Here is a 24,335-nt window from a genome sequence, read left to right as displayed (position 1 = left end):
AAACAATCAGACTGTTGGGATGGCTTGACTTCTGGCAAAAGCAACTTACTGCAGAGAAGTGTGAAATGATACATTTTGGTTGGACTAACAATGGGGAGTTGACAAGTGTTCAATGCTAAATTGAAAATAACAAATTGTTGAAGTTGGAAGGGCAGGTTGAAAACAAGTGAGATCTTATAAATAGAGGCATAAACAGAAAAGCAAGGACATTATGTTCAACTTTTATTCAAGAAAAGCTGGATTGGCCTCAACTGGAGTATTATGTTCAATTCTGAGCACTGCACACTTGAAAGGGTGTGAAGACTTTAGAGAGGTGCAGAATATTTCCATGGATGAGGGACTTTTGTTGCATGGTTAGATTAAAGAAGCTGAGATTATTCTCCATAGAGAAGAGAAGGATGATTGATCGATATATTCAAAATAATGAGAGATCTAAACAGAGTGGATGGAGGGAAACTGTTTCTGTGGCAGAAGGGGCAATTAGCACCTAAACACAAATAGAAAGTGATTGTGAAAAGAATCAAAGGTGACATGAGGTAAAACCTTTTTACGCAGTGGGTGGTTAGGATTTAGAATGCACTGCCTGACAGTGCAGTGGATGCAGATTTAAATCTGTCTTTTGAAAGGGAATTTGACTGAAAATATTTGCAGGACTATAGAGGAGTGGGATTAGCTGCATTGGTCTTGTTAAGAACTGGCATGCCCCTATGTGCCAAATAGGCACCTCTGTGTCATAACGATTCTGTGTAGCCAGCAGGTGTGAGCGCTCTTGGGCAAGCTGGCGAATGTGGAGAAAAAGCAGGCTTGGTGGTCAAATGTTGCTGTGGAGTATTTTCTAAGATTCTATATAATTAATTTAAATGGTTGAATTAATATTTTGTTTGAATTTAGAAAATTCTGTACTGTGTATGTTGTGATCTGGTTACATCTTGTTTTATTGAAGGTTTGTAGTTGTTGACTTTGACCGAATGAGATATTCATAGCTTTTCTTCCCATTTGCATGATGTCCTGGAAACGTGGAGTGTGCCATGACTTTGGCAAATAAATGGGACAAGTTAAAAGTCCCAGGATTGGTCCACAAGATTTCCAGAATATTGCAGTTTCCCATAAAGCTTGCACTCAGAAATGGTATAATTACAAGTGCAAGCATTTTAAAAATGTGTTGTATGTTGAGCTGGTCAGTTAGCCAAAATAATATGATCATGATTCCCCAGCTTGTTTTGTTGGCATTACTCGGGTGCTGTAGCAGGTATTCATGTTACTGAATCAGTAATAATCCAGGAGCATTAGTTTACATCCCAAAATGGCAATTTCAGAGTGTAAAACTGGTGCCCGAGAAGCTGCCCAATCATTAGGTAAGCCAGTTAGTTCACTGGAGTTCTTTATCAAAAGAAAACCTCTATTCTTACATAGTCTGACCTATATGTCACTTTTAACTGAGTCAGTTGTATCAAATTGCTACAGGAGTTCAAGAAGAAAGCCCACCATCTTCACCATCCTCTTAAGATCAACCAGCAATGAACAATAAATGGTGGTCTTGCCAGTGATACCGCATCCTAAGAACGAGCAACTTAAACTGCCATCGTCCCAGAGAAACAAGGATCTAACATTAAAATATGGCTTTGCTAATGTTGCCAACATCCCAAGAACATTTTTCAAGTATTTAAATTATTTTTGCTATTTCATGACCAGAAGAAAATAGGGTGAACTATGCTATTGGACAATTAGGGCAGGAATATACTATAAAGTGTCCAAATGAGGAGTTATCAGAGCAGTCTCTTCTCTCTCACAGATTCACATACCTATTCATTTATTTTTAAGTTCACTACATGACTAATGAAAAAGAATTTGTTGACAAAATTATGTAGATTGGCAATAATTCCGTTCCAACTATGCAAGAAGGTAACAATCATTTCACCTCAAACATTCAAACTAGGATTTTAATTGACAGGAACGACATGTAATGGTCGATTTTGTAACGCGTAGTTCCTACTGAGTAGGGACAATTGGTTACCCTGTGGATCTACTGAGGTTACAACAGTCTGTTGGAACACAGGAGTTAAGGAGTGACTGCCAGGATTTTGACTATGGCAGTGAAGGAATAGGATCACGTGTGGCTTGGAGGAGAACTTGCAGGTGATGGTGATGCCATGCTTCTACCACCCCTGTCCATCCAGATGGTAGATGTTGCATGTTTGGAAGGCGTCATCAAAGGAACCTCGCTGAGTTGCTGCAATGCATCTTGTAAGTGGCACACACTACTGCCACTGTGTGTCAGTTGTGGAGGGAAATTTGAAGGTGGTGGATGGGGTATCAATAAAGGAGGCTGATTTATGCTGGATGGTGTCCTGTGCCTTATGGTGTTATGGAAAAGTGGAATTGAGAATGATCACATCAGATCAGTCATGATCATTGAATGGCGGAGCAGACTCGATGGGTTGAATGGCCTACCTCTGCTCCTATGTCTTATGGTATTCTTGAGTGTTGTTGGAGCTGCCCTCATCTGGACAAGTGGAGAGCATTCTAACACACTCGTGACTTCACCCTGGTAGATGGTGGATATGCTTAGGGGATTTGGTCTCTGCAGAATTCCCAGCCTCTGACCTGCTCTTGGAGACACAGTATTTATATGGTGTAGCCATCTAAAATAGCCACCTGCAAAGGACTATGGGAATTGTGGTCAACTTGGACACAGACAAGTACACAGCCTCTGTGTATTGTGCAAAGAAACCAGACCTGACTGAAACTTGCACCCATTAAAAGTCAATCACCATTTCCCCCAGGACAATAGAATTTGAATCAAGGTACCGCAACAGTAGCAGACTAACCCGCACCACTTCTCCTTATTTGGAAAGGCCTACATGCGTGGGAAAATGACAGCTACGACCCACCCAGCCACTGAGGTATCCGCTCCTTAATTGGCCAGGATCAATGAGGGTGATCGAAACCCTATCGATCCATTGGATCTGGAGTTAGGACCGCCCAAAAGGGCGCAAAAGAGAAGAAGGATAAGAAGCCCTGTACATTCGGGATCGGCCTCTTTTGGACCGGCCTGTGTGCGACCAATTGCAGCATATCGACCAGCCAAGTTTAAGAAACCGTGATCACCTGAAGGACGAGCCCAGGCGAGACGAATCTAAAGACTTCCAACCTACCCACGTGGACACAGATAAAGGCCTTATCTCCCGCACAGAGCCAGTCACCTCGAAGTTAAATAAAGGTCATCTTAGTTATTAGGTTTAGTTTAGTGCGTAGCCACGTGAATCATTGCATATAAAACAAGTGTGTTTATTAATAAACTATCTTTTGAACTAATAAACTGGTTGTGTGGTCATTTGGTCAATATAAGAAACCGCTTGTGGTTCACATAGAAATGAAGAAGTCAACAATGGCTATCTAGTTCAGTTTCTGGTCAGTGGTAATCCCCAGTGTGTTGACAGTGGGGGATTCAGTGATAGTAATGTCATTGAATATCAGGGGCAGGCAGTCAGTGCAGGAATTCCTGTGACTGTCTCCCTCTCTCATAAGTATATCGTTTTGGGTACTATTGTGGGCCTATCAGGGGAAAGCAGCAGCTAGAGCAGTGGGATCATGGCTGGCTCTGTTGTCAAGCAGGGAGGGAAAAAGCGTAGAAGAGCAATAGTTATAGGGGTCTCTATAGTCAGGGGCACAGATAGATGGTTCTGTGGACGTGAAAAAGACACCCAAGATGGTATGTTGCATCCATGGTGCCAGGGTCCAGGATGTCTCTGCAGGGGCAGGGGACATACTGAAGGGGGAAGGTGAACAGCCAGAGGCAGGAAGAGTGACAATGTCCTGCAGCAGGAGTTCAGGAAGTTAGGTGGAAAGTTAGAAAACAGGACTTCTTGGATTGTAATCTCGGGATTACTTCCTGTGCCACATGCCAGTGAGGCTAGAAATAGGAAGATAGTAAAGCTAAACATATGGCTAAACAGCTGGTGTAGGTGGGAAGGTTTCAGACATCTGGGCAATTGGGATCTCTTCTGGGGCAGGTGGGACCTGTACAAGAAGGATAGATTCCATCTAAACTGATGGGACACCAATATCCTGGCTGCAAGGTTTGCTGGTGTCACACGAGAGGGTTTAAACTAGTATGGCATGGGGTTGGGAACCAGAGCAAAATGTCAGAAGGTATAAAACTGACTGGGAACTAGAAAATAGGGCCAGTAAGATTCAGAGGCAGAGCAGGCAGGGCGACGTTGCTGAACACAGCGGGACAGGTGGTCTGAAGTGCGAAGTCTGAAGTTTCAATGCGAGAAGTATAACAGGTAAGGCAGATGAACTTAGAGCTTGGATCAGTATTTGGAACTATGATGTTGTTGACATTACAGAGACTTGGTTGAGGGAAGGACAGGATTGGCAGCTAAACGTTCCAGGATTTTGATGTTTCAGGTAGGATAGAGGGGGATGTAAAAGGGGTGGGGAGATTTGCACTACTGGTTAAGGAGAATACCACAGCTGTACTGTGGGAGGTACTAAATGAGTACTTTGCATCAGTATTCACCAATGAGAAGGACTTGGTGGTTGATGAGTCTGGGGAAGGGTGTGCAGATAGTCTGGGTCACATTGAGATCAAAAAGGAAGTGATGTTGGGCTCTTGAAAAACATTCAAGAAGATAAGACCCCAAGGCCTGATGGGATCTACCCCAGAATACTGAGTGAGGTAAGGGAGGAAATTGCTGAGGCCTTGACAGAAATTCTTATATCCAGGCGAGGTCTCAGCAGACTGAAGAATAGCTAATGTTGTTCCGTTGTTTAAGAAGGATATCAAGGATAATCCTGGAAATTACAGGCCGGTGAGCTTTAATTCAGTAGTAGAGAAATTATTGGAGAGGATTCTTTGAGATAGGATATACTCGCATTTGGAAGCAAGTTGACGTATTAGTGAGATTAGCGGCATGGTTTTGTGGAGGGGAGGTTGTGTCTCATTAACTCAATCAAGTTTTTCGGGGAAGTGACAAAGATGATTGTGAAGGTAGGGCAGTGGATGTTGTCTACAGGGACTTCAGTAAAGCCTTTGACAAGGTCCCACATGGCAGACAGATACAGAAGGTGAAGTCAGAGGTGAGCTGGCAAGATGGATGCAGAACTGGCTCAGTCATAGAAGTCCAACGGTAGTAGTGGAAGGGTGCTTTTCTGAATGGAGGGCTGTGACTAGTGGTGTTCCACAGGGATAGTGCTGTTTGTAGTATAGCTAAATGATTTGGAGGAAAATGTCACTGGGCTAATTAAATCGCTGGCTTTGAATGCAGACCAGGGCAGGCCAGCAGCACGGTTCAATTCCCGTAACAGCCTCCCTGAACAGGCGCCGGAATGTGGCGACTAGGGGCTTTTCACAGTAACTTCATTGAAGCCTACTTGTGACAATAAGCGATTTTCATTTAATTTAATTTCATTTTAATAAGCTTGCGGACGACACAAAGGTTGGTGGAATTGCGGATAGAGATGAGGACTGTCAGAGGAAACAGCAGGATATAGATCGGTTGGAGACTTGGGCGGAGAGATGGCAGATGGAGTTTAATCTGGACAAATGTGAGATAATGCATTTTGGAACGTCTAATACAGGTGGGAATTACACAGTAAATGACAGAACCCTTAAGAGTACTGAAAGGCAGAGGGATCTGTGTATACATGTCCACAGGTCACTGAAAGTGGCAATGCAGGTGGAGAAGGTAGTGAAGAAGGCATACAACATGCTTGCTTTCATCGGCCGGGGCATTTGAGTATAAAAATTGGCAAGTCATGCTGTAGCTGGACTGAAACTTAGCTAGGCCACACTTGGAATATAGTGTTCAATTCTGGTCGCCATACTACAAGAAGGCTTTTGAGAGGGTACAGAAGAGGTTTACTATGATGTTGTCTGGTATGGAGGGCATTAGCTATGAGTAGAGGTTGGATAAACTCGGTTTGGTCTCACTGGAACGACGGAGCTTGAGGGACGACCTGATAGAAGTCTACAAAATTATGATTGGGCATAGACAGAGTGGATAGTCAGATGTTTTTTCCCAGGATGGAAGAGTCAAATTCTAGGGGACATAAGTTTAAGGTGCAAGGAGCAAAGTTTAGAGGAGATGTGCGAGGGAAGTTTTTTTTTTACACAGAGGGTAGTGAATGCCTGGGACTCGCTGCCGGAGGAGGTGGTGGAAACATGTACGATCGTGACTTTTAAGGGGCGTCTTGACAAATACATGAATAGAATTGGAATAGAAGGATATGGACCCCAGAAGTGCCGAAGGTTTTAGGTTTGACGGGCACCATGGTCAGCACAGGCTTGGAGGGCTGAAGGGCCTGTTCATGTGCTGTACTTTTCTTTGTTCTTTGGGTCACGATCTGCTGGACATCCATACATCCACTTTAGGAACATCTGCAAGCAAAGTATGAAGATGGCTGACATTGCTGCAGATACTTGGGAAACAATTGCTGATGGTTGTGGCCTCTGGAGGCTGGCTGGAGAGGCATTTGAAAAGGTGAGGAGAAATGGCAAGATCAGTTGGCCGAAAAGAGGGCCCAGAGAAAACAGAGGCTAATGAAGCATTCACCTTCTCAGTCCACTGCCTTCCTCTGCATCGAATGTGGCAGAGACAGCCATGACAGAATGGGGCTCTTGAGCCACATCAGGCAATGCTTAACAGAGTTGACCACCACAGCCCAAGCCATTGTCTTACGATACAGAATGCAGCCAAAGAAACATCTCTTTCCTCTTCTGAATCAATTACTCATCGATCTTTTGTTTAAAGACATTACTTAGCATTGCATTAACTCTTTCAGTCTAACGTCCAATCTATTTAAGTACAAGGAAATAGGGGGAATCTCTTCTAATTCTTCATACTCACGTTTCTTGTTCCTAAATTCTAATTCACAGTCCAAGTTAAATGGATTGATTCCATCTATACAAAAAGAAAAGAAATGCAAATCTCTCTTTTTACACCAAAATTTTGAAGACTGCATTATGCGTCCTTCTCCATCTTCCCTCTGCCAGTGAAAACAAATTCAGTCCTGTGATTCTAACTTCACAACTTGCTGCCCACATTTCTGAAACTGCATTTTCTTCCTTGAGCCCTCTTCAATACAGTCCCCTTACTACCTTGCTCATTGTGGACATCTGCCTATATTGAGCAATTTCATTATTGTAGACATCAATTATAAAGGCACCACTTATAACACATAAAGCACTTTAACTATTTTGGGCAATTCAATGAGCTTTTTTGCACCTCGCTAAAGTGTGATTATCTTAATTATGTGATCTTCTCCACTTACAATTGTTAAAACTCCACTGATTTCAGGCAAATTGAAATGTTTAATAAATGTCTTTCAGCTTGTACTACAAACTGTTCACATGATTTGGATTGGATTGGATTTGTTTATTGTCACGTGTACCGAGGTACAGTGAAAAGTATTTTTCTGCAAGCAGCTCAACAGATCATTAAGTACATGAGAAGAAAAGGGAATAAATGAAAATACGTAATAGGGCAACACAACATATACAATGTAACTACAAACGCACTGGCATCGGATGAAGCATACAGGGTGTAGTGTTAATGAAATCAGTCCATAAGAGGGTCATTTAGGAGTCTGGTGACAGTGGGGAAGAAGCTGTTTTTGAGCCTGTTCGTGCGTGTTCTCAGACTTCTGTATCTCCTGCCCGATGGAAGAAGTTGGAAGAGTGAGTAAGCCGGGTGGGGGGGATCTTTGATTATACTGCCCGCTTTCCCCAGGCAGCGGGAGGTGTAGATGGAGTCAATGGATGGGAGGCAGGTTCGTGTGATGGACTGGGCGGTGTTCACGACTGAGGTTTCTTGCTGTCCTGGGCCGAGCAGTTGCCATACCAGGCTGTGATGCAGCCTGATAGGATGCTTTCTATGGTGCATCTGTAAAAGTTGGTAAGAGTCAATGTGGACATGCCGAATTTCCTTAGTTTCCTGAGGAAGTATAGGCGCTGTTGTGCTTTCTTGGTGGTAGCGTCGACGTGGGTGGACCAGGACAGATTTTTGGACATGTGCACCCCTAGGAATTTGAAACTGCTAACCATCTCCACCTCGGCCCCGTTGATGCTGACAGGGGTGTGTACAGTACTTTGCTTCCTGAAGTCAATTACCAGCTCTTTAGTTTTGCTGGCATTGAGGGAGAGATTGTTGTCGCTACACCACTCCACTAGGTTCTCTATCTCCCTCCTGTATTCGGACTCCTCGTTATTCGAGATCCGGCCCACTATGGTCGCATCGTCAGCAAACTTGTAGATGGAGTTGGAACCAAGTTTTGCCACGCAGTTGTGTGTGTACAGGGAGTCGAGTAGGGGGCTAAGTACGCAGCCTTGCGGGGCGCCGGTGTTGAGGACTATTGTGGAGGAGGTGTTGTTGTTCATTCTTACTGATTGTGGTCTGTTGGTCAGAAAATCGAGGATCCAGTTGCAGAGTGGGGAGCCAAGTCCTAGGTTTTGGAGCTTTGATATGAGCTTGGCTGGGATTATGGCGTTGAAGGCAGAGCTGTAGTCAATAAATAGGAGTCTAATGTAGGAGTCCTTGTTTTCGAGATGCTCTAGGGATGAGTGTAGGGCCAGGGAAATGGTGTCTGATATGGACCGGTTGCAGCAGTATGCGAATTGCAGTGGATCAAGGCGTTCTGGGAGTATGGAGGTTATGCGCTTCATGATCAACCTCTCGAAGCACTTCATTACGACTGAAGTCAGGGCCACTGGTCAGTAGTCATTAAGGCACGTTGCCTGGTTCTTCTTTGGTACCGGTATGATGGTGGTCTTCTTGAAGCAGGTGGGGACCTCAGAGTGGAGTAGGGACAGGTTAAAGATGTCCGTGAATACCTCTGCCAGCTGGTCCGCGCAGGCTCCGAGTGCACGACCAGGGATCCCGTCTGGGCCCGTCGCCTTCCGAGGGTTCACTTTCAGGAAGGCCAATCTGACTTCGGAAGCTGTGATGGTGGGTATGGGTGAATTCTGGGCTGCTGGGGCACTCGCCAGCGGATTGTTGGTTACCTGCTCGAACCGAGCATAGAATGCATTGAGTTCATTGGGGAGGGGTGCGCTGCTGCCAGAGATACTGTTCGGCTTCGCTTTGTAGCCGTTTATGTTGTTTAGTCCTTGCCACAACCGCCGAGAGTCTGTCTGTGACTCTAGCTTGGTTTGATATTCTCTCTTGGCATTCCGGATGGCTTTGCCGAGGTCGTACCTGGATTTCTTGTACAGGTCAGGGTCGTCTGCCTTGAACGCTTCAGATCTGCCCTTCAGTAGGGAGTCAATCTCACGATTGAGCCATGGTTTCCGGTTGGGGAACGCACGTACTGCTTTCTTTGGCACGCAGTCGTCCACACATTTGCTGATGAAGTCTGTGACGGTGGTAGCATACTCATTTAAGTTGGTCGCTGAGTTCTTAAATATGGACCAGTCCACTGTCTCTAAACAGTCACGTAAGAGCTCTTCTGTCTCCTCGGACCAGCACTGCACAACCTTCTTAGCTGGATTCTCCCGCTTGAGTTTCTGCTTGTATGCCGGGAGAAGGAGCACCGTCTTACGGTCTGATTTCCCAAAGTGCGGTCGGGGGATGGAACGGTAGGCGCCCTTGATTTTTGAGTAGCAGTGGTCAAGAGTGTTGTCGCCCCTGGTGGGACAGGAGATGTGCTGGTGGAATTTTGGCAGTACAATCTTGAGGTTGGCCTTGTTGAAGTCTCCGGCCACGATGAACAAGGCCTCCGGGTGTTCTGTTTCATAGTTGTTTATAACTGTGTCTAGTTCGTCCAGCGCCTTCCTCACTACTGCCTGGGGTGGGATGTAGACCGCTGTGATAATGGCTGAAGTGAACTCACGTGGAAGATAATATGGGCGGCACTTCACGGTCAGGTATTCCAGGTCTGGGGAGCAGTAGGCCGCCAGAGTCGCCACTTCCAAGCACCAGGAGGAGTTGATGAGGAGGCAAACCCCTCCACCCTTCGCTTTGCCTGATGATGCCGTGCGGTCCCCCCGGTGAATTGAGAAGCCTTCAGGTTGTATGGCACAGTCCGGTGAGGCAGGGGTGAGCCATGTCTCTGTGAAACAGAGCACACAGCAGTCTCTTACTTCCCTCTGAGAGGTAAGTCTGGCGTTAAGTTCATCCAGCTTGTTTTCGATCGCTTGGACGTTTGCCAGGAGTATGCTGGGGAGAGGGGTCTTGAAACCGCGTTGCTTCAGTCTAACCTGCAGACCGCCGCGTTTCCCTCGCTTCCTCGGTCGGCGGCTGCTGCTGGATGATCCTGGGATCCGATGGCAGATGTCAGCTCTTGTGGAAGGTAGGTGGTTGCGTCTGGCGGGGTCCAGGGCGCTGGCGGGGACCAGGGCGCTGTTTACGTATCTGGGGTCGCGTCTGGCAGGGTCCCGGGCACTGGTTGAGGTAGAGGGATTGCTAGGGGGGCATGTTTGCCATCCGGATGGGTCCCGGCGTTCTGCGGGTGCGGGAATGCCTTGCAGCGCGTTCGGATCCTCGTGCGCGGTCTCCGCCGTTTCGGGGGTCCTGGGTCGTGGGCAGGGGCACCCTGAGGCAGGTTGGGCCGGGTCCCGTGGTCTGTTCCCTCCCTGGGCGCTCCTGGGGTTGGATCTTGAAGTAGGCCCGGTCGAGCCTTTACGTGGATTTTTCTTTCTTCCATCACCAGGTAGGTCGGGTCGCTGGGCTGGTCTCTCGGGGTTGCGTTGGGCCGGGTCTTGCCGTCGGGGGTCAGGTCGGGAGCTCCGGGGACTGGGCAAGGCGATCCGGGGGCTGGCGTCGGTAGTTAGGCCGGGTTTGGAGCTCCGAGGTCTGGGTCGGCTCCAAATAGAGGTCGGGGCTTCACTTCCGGTTTGGGCCCGATCTTCTTCCAGGTCGCTGAGGTCAGGTCGGGCCGGGTCAAAAGGTCTCCAAGGGCCTCGGAGGATGTTCAAGCCTGCAAGGCTTGACAGAGCTGTGGGACTCTGTGCTACAGTGTACTCAGACATGGACACTGATTGTATCAGGAGAGTGCTGATCAGCATCTGAGAGATGGGAGTTCTGTACGGACTCAAGTTCTGTTGTCCTGACTTTTCCTCTTTAGGATGTTGATGATTCGTGGATGAGCAAAGTAAAGCTGGAAAATTATGTTATGATACAATTTTGGGCAAGGTTCTCAAGTGTCTTTATTAGCCACTTGTGGTTTTACCATGCACCATTTTTGGGAGGTAAATCACCTTAACAACAAAGCATCAATATACAGGGAGGGGGCGACTGTAAATCATAAGAACATAAGAAATAGGAGCAGGAGTAGACCAGATAGTCTCTTGAGGCTACTCTGCCATCGATGACTGATTTTGTGCTTCAACTCCACACATTAACGGCCAATCCCCATTTTCCTCGACCTCCTGAGAGATCATCTATTTTAGTCTTGAATGTACTCAACGATGGAGTGATCCTCTGAGGTAGAGAATTCCAAAGATTCACAACCCTCCAAGTGATGGAATTTCTCCTCATCTCAGTCCTAAATGATTGACCCTTGTCCTCAGATAATACCCCATCTTCTAGATAATCCAGCCAGGAGAAACAACTTCTAAATTTCCACCCCGTTAAATCCCTTCAGAATCTTGAATGTTTCATTGAGATTACCTCTGAATCTACAAAACCCAGAAGGGAGAGGCCCAATTTACTCAACCTCTCATCACTTGCCCCTCGCCTCAGGTGCAGTGACCTGCAGGTTAAATCATTGAGAGGTAATGATTTAACCTAGGGGAGAGCCACCGATGGGCCTCTGGGACTGTGGCGACTTTTACATATACATTCTAGGAGCAAACCACATCAACCTTCGCTGTACGGCTTCCAAAGCCAAGTATTTATTTCCTTAGGAATGGTGATAAAACTAAGCACAGTAGTCCTATACAATTGGAGCAAGACTTCCTTATTCTTGCATTCCAATCCCTTGGCAGTAAAGATCAGTATTGTAGCCTGGCAGTTACGAGGCGGAGGCTCTTCATGTGAACAGACGGAATTTATTGATAACAAGAAACAATGGTCCAGAGGCCACTGGGGTGATCACCCGCTCTTGGCCCTCATTGGTCCCCTGAGCCAGGTGACACTCTTTTGCTGTGCAAAGAGACAGGCACCTCAATCTACCACATCCTTCCCCCTTTTAACTTTTTTTATACAATCTTCAAAATTAATCTACTCAACCCAAATTCTTCACAGACATTATACACACAAGTTCAATACTTGTAAATCGATGTCGCAATTATTTGATGATGAGAACTTGAGGCTTGCATTTAACATAACACTTCTACTAGCGGGCTTCAACTATGCACAGTTCCGAACATGGGCCGGTATTCTCCCTTCTGGGGACTAAATCCCCATGCTGGCGGGAGAACCGGCGCCAACCACTCCAGCGTCAACAGCCCCCGAAAGTGCGGATGCCGGAGAGGTTGGCGCCGCTCCAGCCGACGTCGAAGGCATGCGCCGAAGGGCCAGCGTGATCTCGCGCATGCGTGGAACCGCCAGCGTGGTTCCGCGCATGCGCAGACCGGCCGCCGTATTTTGGTGCATGTGCGGGGGGGGTTCTCTTCTCCTCGCTGGCCATGGCGGAGTCCGACAGGGACCGGTGAGGAAGGAAGAAGTGCCCCCACGAAACAAGCCCACCAAAGATTCACGCCGGCGGGACCGGTCAAAAACGGACGGCCGCTCTGCCCATCGGGAAAATCGTCGGGGGGGGGGGGGGTGCTGCCAACGGCGTGGCGTGAATCCCGCCCTCGCCCGAAAAACGGCGTCGGAGAATACGCCCCCCCCGGCGATTCTCCGACCCAGCGGGGAGTCGGAGAATCCCGCCCATAGTCTTTCATGAGACTCTTCCATACAGGCTTGCAGATTTCCAAGTTCTGTCTTAGGCTCTGTGCTGATCAAGGGCTATGTACTTTACTCTGTGGACGCTGTCACTCTCCAATCCTCAGATGGCTTTTTTTGTCAAGTACCTTATCTACAATGCATGCTGGTACCCTCATCAAAATGCTGCACAGTCTTATATCTTGATAGCTCATTCACGAACTTGGTCTGTCAATTGTGATGGGGATGGCCATGGTACTCTGTTTCTGGTACTCTGTTTCTGGTACTCTGTTTCTGGTACTCTGTTTCTGGTACTCTGTTTCTGGTACTCTGTTTCTGGTACTCTGTTTCTGGTACTCTGTTTCTGGTACTTCACTCGTGTGATAAAGTTCCTTCCCATTTTAGCATTTCTATTTGCATCTTTCCCGTCGACCATGTCACCATATTTGTTGTTATACTTATCTATGAGTGTGACCATTTCTGTGATCTTATTCTGACATGTTATCTCAGTTTCCATTGTTGATTGCATCAACCAATCTTCTACTTGTGCATGAGGAGTTTATAATGCCATTCATGTACATGAGGATTTCTTTATACCATATATCCGCTTCCTCCTCCACCCCCACGTTTTTCTCACTCTGGCACCACCAGATGCTATTCGATCTGCGTTCCAGGTCTTTGCGGAAAATTCCTGATCTACTGACATTTTCAGAGCTTAATACCCTGTTACTGAACATCTTGGCGTTCTTTCTCAATCACTGTAGCTTTCTTCTGGCCATAATAACTTTCTCTTGCCGAACAGGCTCACAACTGTTTTCTGATTCCTCGCTCTGCTTTTCAATCCATTCAGTTTATCTATCTCTAAGTCTCTTTGAAGCTGAATCCAACATTCTCTCCAACAACATTTGATAAGAGTCTCTGCCATCTCATACTGTGAATGGTTTGGGGCCGTTGCCACTTACCCTTTGTTGTGATTGTGTCGAACTCCACTTCTACATTCAACATTGTTTACTCAACAATTCTCCTGAATTGCTAACTTATCCCAACAGTTGTGTTCTTCCTTTGGGTTTGTCCACAGCTATGTCCTCCGCAGTACCCTGAAGCTCCGGAAAGTTTCTGCCTCTCTGCAGAATGCCCATATCTCAAACACATCAGTATTTTCCACACAACTGGTAGTTATTCGTTCGATTAGATCGCCATAGAATTCCCAATAATAGCTCTTGTAAACCTCCATTTGCTTAAGCTCCTCTCCCCTGTCTTAGGCACTCAAAGCTCCATTAGACTTCAACATTGGAATTTCATCTTCTAGACCCCTAATATTTTCCTTTGGTGAGGCAATCTTGGTATCGTCTGTTTGAAGTATGGCAGCTCTCTGTTCTTTAGCAGTGACTGATTCTGTTTCTAATCAGAATTTTGATTGTTTAATGTTTCAGGCTTGGTTTGTAAGGCAAGTTCAGATTCCTTCTTCGACAAATCCTGTTTTAACTAATCAAACTTATTTTTTGTGAACTTTGAATAACTTTTGTAGTAGATGATACAGCGTGTCCTACATGAACGCCAAGGATCACATCCTTGATGTGTTTCACTTTGACTTGTAGTTTTCTTACTCGTCATCAAATCTGATAGCCCTCATTGCAATGGGATGTCCTTGGCTTTACATTCATTCTAATGTTGGGTTCTGCTTACGCTTTTTCTCTGGCTCTGACTTTAGTTCCCCTTCTGCTATCTGGTGTATGTTGTACTGTTTCTTACTGACCTTGATAGATTTCCTTGCCATTCCCTTTGGCATAGTGACTTTGATGTAGCTGCGATGCTTCTCGTTTAGACCAGGGTCACAAACTTTTCACGAATTTCCTACTCGCTGCAGTTTTCGGGTAAGTTTACCCAACTCTATTCTCTTCACTGTTGGCTGTCCTTGTCTTTGTTGAAATTAAACGAACACCCACAGGTTGGTCGTGTCCTCGTAATCAATTTTATTCCCGTCGACAATGTGGTAGCCTGGCAGCGAGGAGGAGGAGGCTCTTCATGTGAACAAACAGAATTTATTGAGAAAAATAAACAAAGATTCAGATGCCTCTGGCCTCGCTGCCCTGGAGTAGCACAGAGCTGCTTCTTCAACCTTTACGACATATTCTGCCCGGGCGAGGACTCCGCCCTCTGGACTGATACCCGCTCTCGGTCCCCATTGGTCCCCAGAGCCAGGTGACTGTTCTCTGTTGTGCTGTCTTAAAGAGACAGACAGGCACCTCAATCTACTACAGTCAGAATACAATTTGCTTTCCTAATTGCTTCTCATACCTGCATGCTGACTTTCTGTGTTCCTTGTACAAATGCAACCAAATCTGTGACATTAACATTTAAAAGTTTAATGCCCCTTTAAAAATATTCTGCTTTCCTATTCATATTTTCAAGTGAATAACTTTGCACTTACCAAATTATCTATCACCTTGTATTATCTTAACTTGCATGTATCTCTTTGCAGTTATAATATGGAATAGACATTATGGGTTTTGTACTATCACTTAACTGCTAAAAAATCAACACTCTGGAAAATGGAAGTATTGTGAATATGATTTGTTCTGAAGAAATGGCACAATTCATAGAAAAATAGAAATACGTGAAATTGATGACCAGGAGAAGACCATGTCCTGCCTCACACCATAATAACCAGAGCATTGTGATTACATATTCCAGGGGTTAGCATTGCAGCCTCACAGCACCGAGGTCCCAGGTTCAATCCCGGCCCTGGGTCACTATCCGCCTGGAGTTTGCACATTCTCCCCGTGTCTGTGTGGGGTTTGCCCCCACAACCCAAAAGATGTGCAGGGTAGGTGGATTGGCCATGCTAAATTGCCCCTTAATTGGAAAATCTGAATTGGGTACTTTAATTTTTTTTTTAATATTACATACTTCCAATTTCACCCTCTCCTTCCCACATCAAGATGCTACCAATTTATCTCCTGGAGATGCAAAAAAACAGGAAGAATACCTTTAAGGGAAAATGTACTTTGGAAAATTCCTCTCACGTTCATGGACTGAGGCTAATTTGTCCTGTATTTCAGAACCAGAATTCACCTCTTTTATTAACTAAGAATAATCAGACCATTATTGATATGTGTACATGGTTAGTCAATGAGAGTTTTACTATGCAAGTTGCATTGTGGTTTCATCAAATTTCTGCTGAGGCATGACAATTTCTTCACAAAGTAGAAACCACATTATGTTCAAAGCTTCAGAAACCTCCAGACTGATTTATCTCAAAGGAATAATTATTGCTGCTATAATCGTTTAAAATGTTAGATCATGGAATTACATCAGTCAATCAAGGTCTCCACGGTAGGCTCGAGTTAGGGCTTTTGAAATCACAAAGAACCTCTGATTTGAATCTAATTGCTTCGAACATTCGCCATTCAGAACAATAAGCTACTGACTCTGGTGTCAGAAATTAAAATCTTGACTATTTTTTAAATGGATGTTTGATCTTTATGTTCTGTGGCGAAGATGAAAAGAACAAAAGGATGATTAAATATTAATGGAAGTGCTGTCATTTGTATGCTAGGTCGATGATGTTATTGTACTTGGTGGGATTGGTGGACGCTTAGACCAGATCATGGCCAGTGTGGAGACACTCTTCCATGCCACAAAGATAACTAAGCTCCCAGTTATCATCATTCAGGACACATCCCTGGCCTACTTACTCCAGCCTGTAAGTAATTGACAACTGCAATAAATTGTTCTTGCAAAGAAGTTGATTGACGCAAATCTTTTAATCCATTATTTTTTCCAGGTATTCATCGTTCCAGTATTGTTGATGGATTGACAAATTTTGTATGTCACAATAAATTGGACTTTAGACACATACCTTTAAGCGATATGATCTCTGTCTGATATCGGAATGGCCACAGCATTTTTATTTAAAGAAAACTTATACCGTGCAAATATGATTCAACAGCCGTCAGCCAATCAATATACTATCAGGAAAGTGGAATCACTGATGCTATTCGGAGCATCAAGGGATGATGAGCAGGAAACAGGAGTTGTATTCAAAAAACCTATAGCTATTTAATGGAAAAATTTGGTAAAAAACTCCACTGGCTGTAAATGTGAACTCTTAGTATTGATTTTTACAACCCAAAACAACCCTAAGATTTAGGGGTTCCTTTGCTGAAGAGAAAATCAAGCTATATAAACAGCAGCTCTTAAGCCTAACTTGATATTTATCTGGATCTATAAAGTAGAATATAAAATGTGTGTATTAATTTAGAATTCACATTAAATAAAATAAGAGATTTGTACTTGCGAAGTCTACCTGAAACTTGGGCCAGAAGCATTAATTTGGTGGGAAAACGAGCCAACTGCATCAAGTCACTGAACTCCAGAAAATGGCTGGCTGGCATTAGTTTACTTATTATTTGCCTTCTGTGGGTTTTCTTTGTTGTGAATGCTGCTTCTTTTCTCTTCGCAACTCACCTGGACATGGGATCTATAACTGTTTTATCTTTCTGCCATGCCAATGCCTGTAATTTATAAAGAGAATACTTCCAATCTGTTGCCAATACATTGGTACTTACCAAAGTTATGGAAGGTGATTTTAAGTGGATTCAGGAAAGGGAGACTGTGACTGATAGGGAGCCCATTAGCTGGGATTTAGGAGAGGTTGAGAAGGAGATCTTGTCGGCACTGGTCCAGTACAACAGGTATGATGTAACTGCTAGCTTCGCGGTCAAGTAGAAAGACTCCTGTGAGGATAACCACAATGCGGATCAAGGCTCAGAAGGTTGTCTGGAAGAGGAATCAGTAGGTGGGGAAGAGCAGAGAATAAATGTGGTAGCAAAAGGGGGTTTAATCCGGGAGATGCACAGCATCCTCTGCGACCAAGAATGAAAATCTCTAAGGGTGCTGGGGAAGGGATATTGTATGGTGCTGGAGAAGAATTTAGAAAGGGAGGCGCTAAATGCAGTTCTCATAGTCATAGAATCATGGAATGCACGACGCCGAGGTCCCAGTTTCGATCCCGGCCCTGGGTCACTGTCCGTGTGGAGTTTGCACTTTCTTCCTATGTTTGTGTGGGTTTCGCCCCCACAACCCAAAGATGTGCAAGGAAGGTAAATTGGCCACACTAAATTGCCCCTTAAATGGAAAAAATTAATTGGGTACTCTAAATTTTTTTTTAAATGTCTGTGTGGGTCTCACCCCCACAACCCAAAGGTGTGCAGACTAGGTGGTTTGGCCACGCTAAATTGCCCCTTAATTGGAAAAAAATAATTGGGTACTCTAAATTTATTTTTTTTAAAAATAAAATCATAGAATTTACAGTGCAGAAGGCCATTCAGCCCATCGTAACTGCACCGGCTCTTATTTTGCCAGGGGGCAGTCTTCAGTAATATGAGTCATTGATTGGGGTGTACCACAGCCACAGTCTGGGTTCCCTGTAACATAGAACTGTTAACATAGAACATACAGTGTAGAAAGAGGCCATTCAGCCCATCAAGTCTGCACCGATCCACTTAAGCCTTCACTTCCACCCTAGCCCTGTAACCCAATCACCCCTCCGAACCTTTTTGGTCAGTAAGGGAAATTTATCATGGCCAATCCACCTAACCTGCACGTCTTTGGACTGTGGGAGGAAACCGGAGAACCCAGAGGAACACTCCACTTCTACTTCCTAGGTGTGGAAACGGTTGTGAGTGCCCACTGTTGGCATGGCAAGTTGAAGCTGGGTCAACGAGCTGTGGGATCTGTGATCAGGAAGTGGATTTTAATGGTACGTGTGCTGTTATTCCTTGTCACGCTGGTCTTACCCGTACAGGTTGGTGTGATAGGGGGGGCGAGCAGCAGGTGGATTGGTAAGGTCCTTGTGTAGCGGCAGGCTTGGGTTGATGTAAACCCTCTCCTCAGCTTTCTTGTTGCAATTCCCTCCTTGTATGAGGGAATGGGACGTTGCTTAGGACTGGGAGCCAGGGGAGTGGAATTGATCAGAGGGTACCTGAGATCATATGCATTATTTTGTTGAGATGGGTATTTACAAGACTGGTATGGGATGAGTTGAACCATATTGGTGTGCTGTACTCTGCAGTCAAGTAGACAATGGCAAGAGCTCAGATCCTTAAGGCTTGAGCAACTGTACTCGTTAAAGAGCCAGCAAGTTCGTTGAGGAAATTGTTTTGTGGTTTGATCATGGCTGCTATCTTGCTCAGATGTTCGATCAAGATAAATAGGATGCTGTTAATAATTTTGTCTCTTGTCAATCAAGGACATATTTGGTTCTTTCTTGGCACTGACATTGTGAAGGCGGAACATAAGTGAGACTGTTCTGAGCTGCTGGGCTGAAGGCACCAGGTCTTACAGTAATTGGCCAGCTTTGCAGCATCATTCTTCAGTGTTGACTCTAGTTTATAAATTGTCCCAACCTGAGAAGCACAGCAAATATCACCAACATTGGTAATCTTCTGAGACAGGGTTGGAGGCAGATCATTGATATAGATATTGAAGATGGTTAGGGCTCTAACAGATCCCTGGGAAACCTGTTGGACTATTTCCCCCAGGTGCTTGTCCCATTACCCATGTGCATCCCAAACCGTGTTCTCAGAGCATAGTTTCTTTTTTATTCCTTTGCGGGATGTGGGCGTCGCTGGTTAGGCCAGCATTTATTGCCCATTCCTAGTTGCCCTATAGAAGGTGGTGTTGAGTTGCCTTCTTGAACCGCTGCAGTTCTTGAGGTGTAGGTACACTTACTGTGCTGTTAGGGAGGGAGTTCCAGGATGTTGCCCCAGCGACAGTGAAGGAATGGCAATATATTTCCAAGTCAGGGTGGTGAGTGACTTGGAGGGGAACCTCCAGGTGGTGGGGTTCCCAGGTATCTACTGCTCTTGTCTTTCCAGGTGGGTTTGGAAGGTGTTGTCTTCGGAACCTTGGTGAGTGCAGTGCATCTTGTAGAGGTACACATGGCTGCCACTGTTCGTCGGTGGTGGAGGGTTTGAATGTTTGTGGCTGGGGGAGCAATCAAGCGGGCCGCATTGTCCTGGATGGTGTTGAGCTTCTTGAGTGTTGTTGGAGCTACACTCATCCAGGCAAGTGGAGAGTATTCCATTACACTCCGGACTTGTGCATTGTAGATGGTGGACAGGCTTTGGGGGTTCAGGAGGTGAGTTACTCGCCGTAGGATTCCTAGTCTTTGACCTGCCTTGGTAGCCACATAATTAATGTGTCTATTCCAGTTCAGCTTCTGATCAAAGGTAATCCTCAGGATGTTGATTGTGGGGATTCAGCGATGGTAATCCCATTGAATATCAAGGGGCGGTGGTTAGATCCTCTCTTGTACGAGATGGGGTCATTGCCTGGCACTTGTGTGGCGCGAATGTAACTTGCCACCTGTAAGCCAAAGCCTGGATATTGTCCAGGTCTTGCTGCATTTGGACATGGACTGCTTCATTATCTGAGGAGTCACGAATGGTGCTGTACATTGTGCAGTCATCCACAAACATCCCCACTTCTGACCTTATGATGGAAGGGAGATCATTGATGAAGCAGCTGAAGATGATTGGGCGAAGACACTACCCTGAGTAACTCCTGCAGTGATGTTCTGGTGTTGAGATGATTGACCTCCAACCACCACAACCAATGGCACCAGTGGTCCATGGAAGGAGGACTCTTGAAATTTTGGCAAAGAGACCAGTGTACCAGACCATGTTGCATGCTACAGTGTGATTGAGAAAGACGGCGCATGCTTTGAGGTTATCTTTAAAGCCATTTTCAATGACGGTGGTTCAGCCAAGGACCTGGTCGCATGTGCTTTGTCTTCACTGAAAGCCATTTTGTTCAGCTTTCAAGATTTCCACCACCTCTGGTTCTAATTGCAGTAAAATGAGACTCTCTAAGACATTGCAGCACACAAAGAACAGTGGTATGACTATGAAAGTAAACTGGCTCAGAACATAAAAGCAGATAGTAAAAGCTTTTACAAATATATAAGACAAAAAAGAGTGGCTAAGGTAAATATTGGTCCTTTGGAAGATGAGAAGGGAGATTTAATAATAGGAGACGGGGAAATGGCTGAGGAGCTGAACAGGTTTTTTGGGTCAGTCTTCACAGTGGAGGACACAAATAATATGCCAGTGACAGATGGAAATAAGGATATGATAGGTGAGGACCTTGAGATGATTGTAATCACTAAGGAGGTAGTATTGGGCAAGCTAATGGGGCTAAAGGTAGACAAGTCTCCTGGCCCTGATGGGATGCATCCCAGAGTGTTAAAAGAGATGGCTAGGGAAATTGTAAACGCACTAGTGATAATTTATCAAAATTCACTAGACTCTGGGGTGGTCCCAGAGGATTGGAAAGTAGCAAACGTGACACCACTGTTTAAAAAAGGAGGTCGGCAGAAAGCGGGTAATTATAGGCCGGTAAGCTTAACTTCGGTTGTAGGAAAATGCTGGAATCTATCATTAAGGAGGAAATAGCAGGGCACCTGGAGGGAAATTGTCCCATTGGGCAGACGCAGCATGGGTTCACAAAGGGTAGGTCGTGTCTGACTAATTTGGTAGAATTTTTTGAGGACGTTACCAGTGCAGTAGATAACGGGGAGCCAATGGATGTGGTATATCTGGATTTCCAGAAAGCTTTTGACAAGGTGCCACACAAAAGGCTGCTACATAAACTAAAGATGCATGGCATTGAGGGTAAAGTGGTAGCATGGGTAGAGGATTGGTTAACTAACAGAAAGCAGAGAGTGGGGATAAATGGGTGTTTCTCTGGTTGGCAACCTGTAACTAGTGGGGTCGCTCAAGGATCAGTGTTGGGCCTGCAGTTGTTCACAATTTACATTGACGATTTGGAGTTGGGGACCAAGTGCAATGTGTCAAAGTTTGCAGACGACACTAAGATGAGTGGTAAAGCAAAAAGTGCAGAGGATACCGGAAGTCTGCAGAAGGATTTGGATAGGTTAGGTGAATGGGCTAGGGTCTGGCAGATGGAATTCAATGTTGCCAAGTGTGAGGCTATCCATTTTGGGAGGAATAACAGCAGAATGGATTATTATTTAAACGGTAAGATGTTAAAACATGCTGTTGTGCAGAGGGACCTGGGTGTGCTGGTGCACGAGTCGCAAAAAGTTGGTGTGCAGGTGCAGGAGGTGATTAAGAAGGCTAATCGAGTTTTGTCTTTCATTGCTAGAGGGATGGAGTTCAAGACTAGTGAGGTTATGCTGCAATTGTATAGGGTGTTGGTGAGGCCGCATCTGGAGTATTGTGTTCAGTTTTGGTCTCCTTACCTGAGAAAGGACATATTGGCACTGGAGAGAGTGCAGAGGAGATTCACTAGGTTGATCCCAGAGTTGAGGGGTTTAGATTATGACGAGAGGTTGAGTAGACTGGGACTGTACTCATTGGAGTTTAGAAGGATGCGGGGGGATCTTATTGAGACATATAAAATTATGAAGGGAATAGATAGGATAGATGCGGGCAGGTTGTTTCCACTGGTCGGGGAAAGCAGAACTAGGGGGCATAGCCTCAAAATAAGGGGAGGTAGATTTAGGATGGAGTGTAGGGGGAACTTCTTCACCCAACGGGTTGTGAATCTCTGGAATTCCTTGCCCAGTGAAGCAGTTGAGGCTCCTTCTTTAAACGTTTTTAAGAAAAAGATAGATGCCTTTCTAAAGAATAAAGGGATTTGGGGATATGGTGTACGGGCCGGAGAGTGGAGCTGAGTCCACAAAGATCAGCCATTATCTCATTAAATGGCGGAGCAGGCTCGAGGGGCCAGATGGCCTACTCCTGTTCCTAGTTCTTATGTTCTTATGTATTGTTCAGTAGCTTGAAGGTTGGTTTGGGTCTTCGCCTGGTTTTGGGAGGCCAATGACTTTTGACATTTTGGACATATGCCAAGGTTTAGGATGTCTTCCTTCACAGGTAACACTTGTGAGGAATTGAACAAACCAGAAGCGGGCACCTGGACCAAAGTGTTTGAGGAACTCAGGAAGAATGTTGTCATAGCCGTCAATAGTGCCCGGCTTGATTTTTTTTGTAGCACAGTTTCTTTCTCCACTGAAGTGAAGGGTTCAGGACATGATCTGAAGTTGTAATACCTTCCAAAGGCTCTCCACTCCATCTTTATTTACGTTTTTACTCCTTTCTCCAGGGACGCCTTTCCCATGTGGAGGAGATGGGGCGGTACTTTGTTGACATTTACAGATGGTCGGCTTGGTGTTAGTTGGTGCTGAGCTGCTCCAAGGTGGAATAGGAGCCTCCAGCATTTCTGTCTGGAACAGGTGAAACAGGTATCTTCCCATATAGCTTGGCAGGTAGAGTCCAAGGACTCCAACAAGTGATCAGCTGCATCTGAGTCACCACTTTCCTCTTAATGTTGAAGGAAAGAAGCACATTCTTCTTCGAGGCAGTGGGTGTACACTGGGTGATAGATACCCCCGTGGGATGGGTTTGGCCGCCACTTTGCGGAAGACTTTGCAGAAGGAATATGCCTGCTCTATGGTATACGACATGGTATATGGTATTATTACTACACCTTGTTCCAATGCCTCACGGTATTTCTCCCAGTTGGCTTTACGGAGGTTTCCCCTCTGCTTCTTTGAGCTGGCGGTCATAGATAGTTGAAGGCTGATGTGGACCAGAGTTGGTCTGTGCTGGCTGTATGGTATGCTGTGCAATCCTATGTAGTACTTTATAAATTTTGACTTTGAATGTTAGTACAACAAACTGGCTGTTTCAGCGACAGTCTGATCCACAGAAGGTCAGTTTTCAGTGAGCTTTGGAATGTAGAAAATGTCATTTGCACTTGTACCGGGAACTAGAAGAGAGCTGTCTAATTATAGGCTTGTAAGCTTATAATTACTTGTTGAAAATTAATTGAAACAATGTTTAAAGACAGCATTAGGAATCACCTTGAAGGACATGGTTAATAGAGGGCAGGTACACATGGTTTGAGGAAACAGGTTGAACTTGACATTTTTAAAAATTAAGGGAAAAATTCTCACCCTTCTGCATAAGGGTTACCTTTCTTTTTAAATGATGTTTCACACTATTCCACGCAAAAGGTGACTGGATGGACAAACCCATGGACCTGAAGGGAGTTTTGATTAAAGAAAGGCAAGTGGAAAGAAAGCAATGCTTGCTAGTTAAAGGACAGACATTCAGAATGACATTTGGTTGCGAGGCTATGTACTTGTAGATGCAATCCTGTTTTGTTATTTAGATTTAAAATTTTATGTAGCTGTTATACAATTAACAACAGCATTTTTGTAATGCCTACAAATGCAATAAAATGTCACAAAGTACATCACTGCAATGTTGGCAAACAAAATTTGATACTGTGACACCAAACCATGTTTGAGTCACTACTGTGTAACATGTAATGTTTGAAAACCCTATACACAGCCTTCTGTAGCTGTGTATTATTGACAATGATATAGTAGATTTTCTATTGAGGTGATGTGAAATTGGACCTTAAAATGCATTTTGAAATGGGACGTTGTAACTCACTTTGCTTTAGCATACCAACTTATCACATGTA

General features: G+C 45.1%; 1 protein-coding gene across 6 annotated transcripts in view; it reads left to right on the top strand.

Annotated features, from left to right (window-relative positions):
* LOC140425027 (thiamine pyrophosphokinase 1-like) overlaps positions 1-24,335 on the top strand; it is a 555,937-nt gene that overhangs the window by 287,389 nt on the left and 244,213 nt on the right. For all 6 annotated transcript variants that reach the window (XM_072508810.1, XM_072508811.1, XM_072508813.1 and 3 more), the window contains one exon: positions 16,372-16,518. In XM_072508810.1, coding sequence (XP_072364911.1) covers positions 16,372-16,518 — 147 coding nt within the window. The remainder of the gene's footprint in view (positions 1-16,371; positions 16,519-24,335) is intronic.

This window comes from Scyliorhinus torazame, chromosome 6, assembly GCF_047496885.1.
Source record: "Scyliorhinus torazame isolate Kashiwa2021f chromosome 6, sScyTor2.1, whole genome shotgun sequence".
Taxonomy (NCBI): domain Eukaryota; kingdom Metazoa; phylum Chordata; class Chondrichthyes; order Carcharhiniformes; family Scyliorhinidae; genus Scyliorhinus; species Scyliorhinus torazame.
This window is presented reverse-complemented; position numbering and strand designations above follow the sequence as displayed.